Source organism: Anarrhichthys ocellatus, unplaced genomic scaffold (assembly GCF_004355925.1).
Source record: "Anarrhichthys ocellatus isolate YVR2014 unplaced genomic scaffold, GSC_Weel_1.0 scaffold39, whole genome shotgun sequence".
Lineage (NCBI taxonomy): Eukaryota > Metazoa > Chordata > Actinopteri > Perciformes > Anarhichadidae > Anarrhichthys > Anarrhichthys ocellatus.
The window spans coordinates 4101631-4111712 of record NW_022280069.1 but is presented as its reverse complement, the minus strand read 5'-3'; the positions used below and the strand labels follow the sequence as shown (position 1 = coordinate 4111712).

Below are 10082 nucleotides of genomic sequence, written 5' to 3'. Positions count from 1 at the left end.
ACACACACACACACACACACACACACACACACACACACACACACACACACACTAAAATCTCAAAGTTGAATCTTATCTAATTTGTTTGTCTGCATATACTTAGCCCATGTTTGCTCTTATTTAAAAAGGTTAGAAACAGATGCAGCAGATGACGTTAACAGACAATATTGTCTTTTTATCTCATGTTTAATTTACTGCAGGTCAAGGTCCAAATGTCCTGAATATGATGCTGGGTTTTTCGTACTTCGGCGTAATGTACGCAGTTCTACTCCGGCTGTCTACATAAGATAATATAAGATAAAGCTTTATTGATCCCTCGGGGGGGAATTTAGATGTTGCAGCAGCACAAAGTAAGAAATAGAGAAGTAAAAATAAGAGATGTATACAAGAGTACAAGAGTAGCAATAAAAGACAAATGTACGAGCTAAGTGGAGCGCAGCGTGGCTACAGCGCATACATATAACCGTGATGTCCCAGGTTCCATTGCAGCCTTGTGACCGTTGTTATGAGATAAAGATACACGGTATGATGAGTAGCAGCCAGTCCAGTATAAACCGTGTACAATGTACATGACTGGAACTCTGGCCAAAGGTTTAACCACAGCGGCTGCACACTGTACCTGGTGATGAGCTTCTTGTTGTAGCGCCTCTCGTAGGCCGCACTGATGGCGAGCGACGCCACGAAGGAACAGTCAGACACCACCGTCTGGACAAATGAGAGAGGACCATACTCATCATGATCATGATGTTCATCATACTCAATATATAAGTGAAGCGGCTCCTCAATCATGTCAATAACAAAAGACCGACTGTGCAGCAGCGTGGTATCATGGGAGTTGTTGTTCTCATTGATAAACAACAGTCGTTGCAGATGAAAGTCTACGTGACGTCTCTCAGGTAAAAATAACTGATTTATTTACGTTACATTGAGTCATGTTTAGTCACATTATGTCATTTCATTGTGATGAAATAGAACCAGCTAACGTTAGCCGACATGACGTTAACTCGCTAACTTTCCTCCTCGCTCTGACGACACGCCTTCACCGTGAAGAAAAAGATGTCTGTGGGAACATTTTGGGAACATTTTGGATAATGTAAGTTCACAACTCAACAAAATATAGAACACAGATCTAGTCTTTTAATGCAGAAATATTATATAATATACCTTTAAAGTGAACTTTATGCCAGTACTATCCCTACACATCACCGCATACATTTAGATAAGAACAAACTAAATGAGTTGGACAGTTAAACATATAAACTGTGGAGGATGCAGAATGTTTTACTCATTTAATCTACCATGAAGACCCTGATTTGTGAGAACACTGGGTCCTCTACTGGCTGACTCACACCAACAGGATCTGCCAACATCAGAACCTCAAACAACCTCGTCTTCTTCCAAACACACAGGAGCAGAGCACCAGTTACAACCAGAACAGTTAACGAGCCGAGACATTCACTATAATAATGAAGAAGGTGAGAAGCTGCTGGATCCACTGACCTGCTTGATGCTGAAGCTGGACACAGACATGATCATGGTCGGGTTATTGCAGAGCTCGTCTGGACGGACCCAGCGGGAGAAGATGGCTGTCTGTTTGGGCGACAGCGCCAGTTTCCCTGACTTGTCCCTGGTGAGAAGAAATAGAAAACAAAGAGTTAAAGAATATGTTTAATTAGTTCAGCTCTACTGACACAGATGATCTGTTCCGTCCATCACTAAACTGCATTTAAAGTTTGATGTAGAAACCGTTTTCCTTCAACGCTTCAACTGAGTGACTTTTACAATCTAACACTGATCTTAACTGGCTTGTGTAACAACTTGAGCAGCACTTATTAGATTTGACGCTGTGCTGCTAACCTGAAAAATAAAAAACATTAGAAAGCAAACTCACGAGAAAGGGACGGGAAAGGCGAATCTCTCCCTCAGGTCCACGCTCATGAAGGGCACGTAGGCGATGCTATTGATGGTAGAGGTACTCCTGAACATGAGGAAAGAAAGGTTTGTGTTTTAGTCAGTTTTGTGGCTCGTGATTCCAAAAGAGAAACTGTTTCAGACTTGTAGTCAGTGTGAAGTGTAGTGGCACTCACACGCCACCAGATGGCGCCAAAGTCATGATTCTGTTATTTAATCGTCTTCTCAGCTTTTTTTCAAACATTTCCAGAACATTCGCAGTGACAAAGTTAAAGATGCCGCGAGTGGAGAAGTCCACAAAAGTTTGAATGACGTCCTGCACTAAACTCTGACATGTTGTTTCTTTTTCAGTTTAGTTTCAACATCAGAAATCAGGTTATGTTGCTTCTGAATCGTTTGTATTCACCTTTAGAAGCTTTTAACAGTCACATATTCAGACACTAAGATCAGATTACACACATTTTTAAATATGTAAACTCACCGTGTCCTTGACTTGACTGTGACATAAAATCTCACTGATTTAAAAACATTTTAGGACTTGTTTTCTAAGATTTGTCTATTTTTAGCACTTTTCATTGATTGGAAAGTAGTATTTGGGCCAATTCATTATCTTAAATGAAGATACGCGAACAAGTGTACTCAAACCCACAGCAGACTGAAATGGAAAGACTTTTTCCAAATGAGGCAAGCAAACCGCAGGTCATGTGACAAGAAGTAACCAACCAGCTCAACAGGCTTCACACTTTATGGACGTCACGAAACCCCCAACTGCTCACCTGAGCACCTCGATCTCGTCAGACGTGTAGCGCTGACCCTGAGGCTCGCTGGACTGGACCGCCCGGACCGGCTGGGGTTGCGGTCGGTCATGGAGACTGAATTCTGGCCCGAGGGGGAGAAACTGGCGGACCGGCCCCCCAGAACTGGCACCGGCAGTGCTGGGCTTGGCTCCAGGAGGCCCCGTCCTGTCCTGAGTTGGAGTCGATCTGGACTGGGACTCTTTAAGACCCTCAGCCCTGAAAGAACACAGCGGAGAGGTTTGTTATTTTCTGGCAATAACAGAGAAAAACAATAGAGAATACATAAAACAATCATAACAACTGTTTGATTTAAGGAAGAGGACGGAGACACGGTGCAGCTGGAACACGAAGCACTTCTATTCACCTGTCTAAAGCTTGACGGGCCAGCTGCTTCAGCTTAGTCTGCAGCGCCTGGTCCGATGTCTCGTTGGACTGTCCCAAACACAGAAGGAGAAACAGACGTGGAAGTAAGCAGAGATAACGTGAAATACACACTGATAGAGAGCGAGAGAGAGACAGAGAGATATGGAGAGAGAGAGAGAGAGAGAGACAGAGAGATATGGAGAGAGAGAGAGAGAGAGAGGGAGAGAGAGTGAGAGGGAGAGGGAGAGAGAGAGAGTGAGAGGGAGAGGGAGTGAGAGGGAGAGACAGAGAGATATGGAGAGAGAGAGAGTGAGAGGGAGAGAGAGAGAGGGAGAGGGAGAGGGAGAGAGGGAGAGGGAGAGAGAGTGAGAGGGAGAGAGAGAGAGAGAGAGAGAGCTACCGTGTTGATGCACAGCTCCACAGCCTGAGTGTACAGCTCAACGGCTTCGTCGGCATTTCCCTTCTCGTCTTCCTCGAAGGCCTGAGTCACCAGGAAGTGAGCTCGCTCCAGATCCACCTGCTGCCGGGACTTCAGAGGGTCGCTCTTCTGGGCCTGGACTGGGGTCAGAGGTCAAGGGAAGGAACGGTCAGGACACGAAACACTTTGTGAAGAGATACCACGATCACTACAGATACAAATAAAACTGTTGCATCTTTTTATATCTAAATATATATATACTGTATATATATATTTAGATATAGATCAATGAGGGTAGAATCAGTTGGTTTCAAAGTGAGACTGGAGTTATTCTTCAGCAACAGTATTATAAGCATAATGAGAAAAAATAAAACAATATTAAAAGTTTATGAGAATTTGAAAAAAACAAACAGAAAAGAGCAGCAACACGCAACGTCATCTACTGGCTGTCTAACAAAACAGGACACTCCCTGTGTCTCTGTGCTCACACACACACACACACTCTCTGTCTGTCTGTCTGTCTGTCTGTCTGTCTGTCTCTCTGTCTCTCTCTCTCTCTCTCTCTCTCTCTCTCTCTCTCTCTCAGTGGGATGAGAGTCATGGAAAGAAACAGTCAGAAAGTAAGTCCTTAGTTCAGTAACAGCCCTGAACTGTTTCTTACTTATTTCTAATCACAAGCACTTCACCTTTAGATCAGATTACAGTAACTCCAGGTGAACAGTACAGAGGGATGAATAACAACATTTAACACAGTAAAGACATGTGTTGTGGATGCATTGGGGCTTGGCCATGTTTCACTCTAACAGAGCTCTTACCAGCATTGTGGAGCGCCTGGACTCGATCCAAGTACTCGTTCACTTTGTCCTGGATTCCCTCCAGTTTGGACCCGGCCATGCCCGCATAGATCAGGGCCTGGGCCGCCTCCTGCAGCAGAAGAGGATGTTTTTACTTATTTAGTCTCAAACTTACAACAATTACAGAAAAGGAGCAGTTGACTATTAATATCTCAGATCTCAGACTTCAACAATATTAATTAAATATGAATACGGAAAATCACACAAGTAAAAAAAGAGAATCTAAAACATAAAATAGTGCAGTAAGTAAGTGTTTCGTTTTGTATATTGTATTATAACAATATAGCTAACAAGTAGCGGGGACTTTAAAAAGAGCAGAGAACACAATGTAAACAGAATTATTATCTAATAAAAGAAAAAAAACACAAAATTATTAATAAAATAAAATAGCTAAATGGTCTCTTCTTATAACTCCAAGACATTAATAATAACTGCAGTATAGTTCTCTTATAATAAACAAAACAATAACACCAATACAGGTTGTGTCTTATAGATATATAGAGACAATAAATACTTTAAACTAATAAAGTATTCAGCAGACACTCGTGTTTTCTTATCATGTGTAAGTAAAAGTATAAAGTATGACATCAAAATATTTTATAAGATGTAAAGTCAGTCACATCTTTATCATAAATAAATGTTCCTGTAGTTTAATAAACAGATAATGAGGTAGTTTAGTTTATTTAGTTTGCACAATTTAAACAATAAAATAAAAATAAACAAACATAACAGAGATAAATAATATCACAGTGCAGGGAACATACAATGAATATGCATTATTGACAAGATGTTTTTACAAGATATGAAATATGATAACAATATAAATACATTCAAACAACAAAAGAAAGACAATGTACTGTAATCCAGGGAGGAGAGCTACACACCGTGGAAGTGAAAGTGAATGTTTACCTTCAGGTAGCACGCGCTAACGTTGACAGGTAGCAGCTGTATTTTACACCTGTCCACGTTAAAGCCACTTAACGTACCTTATAATAAAACACAGCCTCGTTATATTTGCCGCTCTGGTCGTGGGTCACGGCTGTTTTGGCAAATTTGACAGCATCGAGCTCCAGCGCCGTGCTGTCCATGCTGAACACAACTGTTGACAGTAGTGACTCCGAGTTAGCCTAGGCTAGCTAACCGTTAGCTTCCACCAAATGTAGCTAAATGTCTGTTTTTTCACTGGAAACTCGGTTCGTTTCATCGACTCGGACAAAGCAGAGTAAAGATGATCCTCACGAGCGTCTTTAATCCAGCGGTTTAAACTGTCCAGGTACAGTTTTGTTGCTTTACCTGTTGACAGATCACTGCTCTGAACTAGCGGATACCAAAACAAAACATCTTGTTTCCGGGTAGCCACGATTCGCGCAGTCGCAGTAGAGGACTCAGGCGAAACCGTAGTGTGGTGCGTTCACGTGCGGTAAGAATCAACATCTTATTTTGAACAAATGCAAAACAAAATAATTTATAACAGTCAAATTAGTTCATTTGTGGAATCGTTTTCAAAAAGACATGCAAATGTGTAATAAGCATGATTGATTTTAAAGGATATTTGAAAATAACGTGATGAACAAATATAAAACTGAGGTATTCTAATAGACACTATGAAGAAAAGAGAAAGGTCAACACTGTAGCTGCTGCTGAGACAGGATCTTCAGCCCGGTGTGGTGTTCAGGTGATCAGGCATCAGTGTGCCTGTTTTGTTCATCACTTACCAAAGCTTCAATGGTTTTATTTCCTTAAGTGGGGAGTGCTGCACTGTGTAGGAGCTCTTTAAGGATGAAGCAAGCAGTCCATGAGGGTGGAAAACAGGAGGCACTCTGATGTTACCTTAAAAATCCTTTAATAAATAAAGTATATCCAAAAATCAGAGTGTAATACCAAAGACTTCTTTCTTACTCAAGGTGGACAGTCATTGTCACATAAAATAATCCAATGAACAAATAGCCAAGAAATACCGGGTGTGTAATACATCTTTCTGTTATGTGATGTAATGTTGGAGTGCATGTATTCATTAATTTAATAATGAATTCATTATAAAACGAATCATTTGTCATTGCTCGTATCGGTGGATTCCAGTCTGTCGCTCTAAGCGTTGACACATATATGCAGCAATGAACAGCCCATCTTATCGTATTGACATTTCAGTTACAAAACAAAAAGACAACAACATGAAATCCTCTTTGTAAAACACCCGATATGACACTTACTGCCTCGAGCTATGGCGTTTGTGCATCCTGCTCAAGCACGTGAGACGTTGTTCATCGAGCAACATGTGAGAAACAAAGACAATGACAACAATGTGTGGCGGCATTTTTATTTAATGCGAGAGACTAAAACATGAATTTGCTTCGAGATAGATTGGTCATATATTACTGTCACTCCTACATATTGATATATTCTTTACATTCTTTACAAATATTAATGAGGAAAGCAGCTCTGAACATTCTGTTGAGTGGATGCAGCGCCCTCTGTTGGCCAATCAGAGGCAGCAATTTAAAAAGTGACAAGAAGAAACAGGAAGCTTTGAGGAAGTTTGTCCCTCATTCACTATAAGCTAATATATATAACATGGAATCATCTCTAACGAAGATGCACACAGAAACAAACACACACACATTTGATATTTATAAGCTGGTCAATATGATCATAATCTTTGCAGAGTATCCAGTAACCTTCTCAAGTCTGACTGCAGTGTTTAAACAGTTAAAGCTTCCTGTTTGCAGATCCATCGTTTCTTTTCCTCACACATCTCTGATGTCCATCCTATGGTCTGGATAGAAACGGCACAGTGGCCTTCAGTAGGAGCTCCTATCCAGGAGCTGAAGGAACAACATGATGTTTAGATCAAAGGCTGATAGAACATTTGATTCAACGTGTTAAAGAATGTTTCTCTTACGTTTGAGTCAGATCACTTCCATCGATCCACTTCCACTTCCCTTCTTCAACTCTCAGGCCGATCCAGTATCCACTCTCTTCAGGTTTACCCCAGCTGTAATCATTGATGAGGGTCTGATGTAACAGAAACATTATAATATGTCAACTTTTTATTTTATTTACAAATCAGAAACGTTTTATTGCTAAAGTATGTTACTCATACAAGGAATATGACTTGGCGATCGGTGTGTGACGATAAAAATAATGTTTTAGTAAAAGACATAACTCAAAAATAGAAAACATGAAAATGTACAAATAAATATGATAAACAAAACAAAGAAATAAAGAGTATGTTTAAACATGTAGGTTATTAAAGAGTCAATTGTGTATTTAAAGAGAAGAGTTGTGCAAAGGTGAGTAACTGTAAGTAATTGTCTTGAGGATGTAAGAGCTTATTTACATCATTTATATTTATTTATATATTTATATATTGGTAAACATGTCCTACAGACTCTCCTAGAAAATATATTTTGATTAATAACTGTGTCATAAACATTCCCACAGTTCTCTCATTACCTTCTCCAGTTGATTTTGTACAACAACCATATCTGCATTCCTTCCTCGACAGTTTTCTCGAGCTTGTTCCCAGGTTATCTGATCAGACGTATCAGCGTTATGAATCACATAGCAGCTGGCCTTGTTGTGTTTCCAGCCCTTCAGACAAGCTTTACACTGTCTCCCTGAAAGAACAGAGACCAACAATAAACAACTTCATTGTGATGTTATTATTGGTTGTTTTTGGACCTAATTAATGTAATCTGATCATACCATTAGTTTCTTTGGGGCAGTAGGCATCGATGGTCCACTGAGCTCTGCTGATTTTGAGCTCATTCCGGTTCGTCTCCATGGTTTGTATTAGTTCTGTTAAGTTGTTCCTCTCTGTCTTCAGCTGCTGGTTCTCTGTTGTTAGGTTTGTGATCTTGCTTTCTAAGACAGTATAGTTTTGTGTCAGGTTGCCCAACTGGACTGTCAGATTGCTGCGTTCCCTTCTGAAGTTGTCATTGTCTAAGCTGAGTTTGTAGTTGAGGTTTGTCAGGTTTTCTTTTAACTGGTTCAGCTCCGTTATATCACGACTTAATCTGGCAACTGAAAAATACAAATTTGACTTTTTAATTATAATGATATTGTTACTTCGGTTTTGTCAATTTACCTGCAAGTCTGTCTCACTTCAGGTTTTCCAGCGTTTTGGAAGATTTGAACAAATCCCATGAAAATACTAAAACCAAAAATGTGTTGGACTTCCCTAATGGGTTCTGTTGCACTCAGACCCAAGACCTTTGGTTCTTACTGAAGAAGTAAATATATGACACTGTTGAGAACAAACGGACAATGTAGCTTTGAGTCAATTGTCTCTGGGATTGACTCAAAAGCAGCCCAGTTGCCAGGGAAAAAAAGTAAGTTTCTGCACACCACGGATACGATGAATGTCGTCATTGTTGCATTCGGTAAAAGCAAGTGATACGTTGGGATAGCTAGGAGAATGAGCAGCGGCTATAGAAAGTTACGTGTAGTGATAACAAGTACAACAAAGAAGAATGTCCACTGATGGCATTCAGAGAACGATTGATAAGTCAGACAAATACAAGACTTTGACCCAGGAGACCACTGTGTCCCAAGTGAAACCCAAGATATTGGTTGCATTGATGATTGTTATGTACTGTTGATACGCGTGACACATTATGTTAGAAAATCTGCGAAGGTTGTTCTTTATTTACGCTAGTTACATTATATTGTTACGTTCGGTTGTTATGTTGTGTTGTTACGTTGTATTGTTACGTTCGGTTGTTATGTTGTGTTGTTACGTTGTATTGTTACGTTCGGTTGTTGCGTTGCGTTGTTGCATTGCATTGTTACGTTCGGTTGTTGCGTTGCATTGTTGTGTTGCGTTGTTACGTTATGTTGTTACATTTTAATTTCAACACAAATCAGGACAATTTTTAAACCTGAAAGTACTTTGTTGCCTAATCCAAACCAGTTGTTTTAGAACGTGGCATTGCGCGTTTCTGCAAATGTGATATGATGCTGATATGAAACGTATTTATGAAACATATTTTTGGTTCAGAAATGTCAACATTCAACGTTTCCTGTGGTTTACATGCCACCCAGTGCCACAGTGTGGCTCATTGATGTGTTTTTAATAGAGATCTGTGGCAGAGAGTGAAGATCGGGCTTTAAAACACACTTGCTAGTGGATACATTCAGTGCTGGTTTGGGTCTAATCATGGGATTTGTTGACAATAAGAAAAATATAGAATATCACTTTAATCATCCTTTAATTCCTTTTATGTATAATGTATTTTTCCCTCATTGAAAGTCTCCTACAAATTAAACAATTCAATCGACTAAACCAAGTTCTTCATTCTGAAGTTAAAGTTAAATTGGGGAAATATTAACAATACAGTTTAGATTCATTCATTTTGTTTCTCTGCGTATCTCAACGAGCTTCTCTAATGCAGAATATGGATTAAATGGCCACACATTGTTTAACATAAACATCTTATGAATTACTTCCTGTCTGAATACATCGCTACAGTGATTATTCTGCCCAGAAGTTAACTTTGTGTAACAGACAGAAATGCATGATATGTAAAACAAACTACCAATAGATAGTCTGAGCTTCTGATACATAACCGATAGTGTTATTGAAGGTTTGTCTCATGTTAAATACTTACGGAAGTAACAGACGGCTATGAGGCCCAACAGCAAAATGACACAAAGAATCCCCAAACAAGCCAGCAGCTGATAGCGGCGATGTCTGCTGTTTGCTTTCTTGTCTGGCAAGAATCCTGCTGAGACAAACAT

At 39.9% G+C, this 10082-nt stretch overlaps 2 protein-coding genes across 3 annotated transcripts in view; both read right to left on the bottom strand.

Annotated features, from left to right (window-relative positions):
- The window catches only part of capn7 (calpain 7), a 16033-nt gene extending 10343 nt beyond the window's left edge, over positions 1 to 5690 (bottom strand). The window contains exons 1-8 of one of the 2 annotated variants that reach the window (XM_031867370.1): positions 5330 to 5690; positions 4305 to 4413; positions 3472 to 3629; positions 3073 to 3140; positions 2688 to 2924; positions 1892 to 1978; positions 1501 to 1627; positions 620 to 705 (exon numbers count right to left, since the gene is read on the bottom strand). In XM_031867370.1, coding sequence (XP_031723230.1) covers positions 620 to 705; positions 1501 to 1627; positions 1892 to 1978; positions 2688 to 2924; positions 3073 to 3140; positions 3472 to 3629; positions 4305 to 4413; positions 5330 to 5431 — 974 coding nt within the window. In that variant the 5' untranslated portion in view covers positions 5432 to 5690. Of the gene's footprint in view, positions 1 to 619; positions 706 to 1500; positions 1628 to 1891; positions 1979 to 2687; positions 2925 to 3072; positions 3141 to 3471; positions 3630 to 4304; positions 4414 to 5252 lie in introns of both variants that reach the window. The other variant, XM_031867371.1, reaches the window with a different exon arrangement.
- A 956-nt stretch (positions 5691 to 6646) lies between these two features.
- LOC116394332 (C-type lectin domain family 10 member A-like) lies at positions 6647 to 10082 on the bottom strand. Its single transcript, XM_031867359.1, has 5 exons — positions 9953 to 10082; positions 8049 to 8366; positions 7797 to 7960; positions 7243 to 7355; positions 6647 to 7165 (listed from the first exon to the last, which is right to left on the bottom strand). Exons 1-5 carry the CDS (start codon positions 10080 to 10082, stop codon positions 7042 to 7044), a joined length of 849 nt encoding a protein of 282 aa, XP_031723219.1. The 3' UTR covers positions 6647 to 7041.

What these genes read in the sequence shown, in the direction of transcription:
- LOC116394332 (XM_031867359.1), bottom strand. Translation starts at nt 10,082, where the DNA reads ATGTTTGTCTCAGCAGGATTCTTGCCAGACAAGAAAGCAAACAGCAGA. An exon ending in CTGCCCCAAAGAAACTAATG is followed by an intron (nt 7,961 to 8,048) that starts GTATGATCAGAT and finishes CTGTTCTTTCAG; the next exon opens with GGAGACAGTGTAAAGCTTGT. An exon ending in GGAAGTGATCTGACTCAAAC is followed by an intron (nt 7,166 to 7,242) that starts GTAAGAGAAACA and finishes TTGTTCCTTCAG; the next exon opens with CTCCTGGATAGGAGCTCCTA.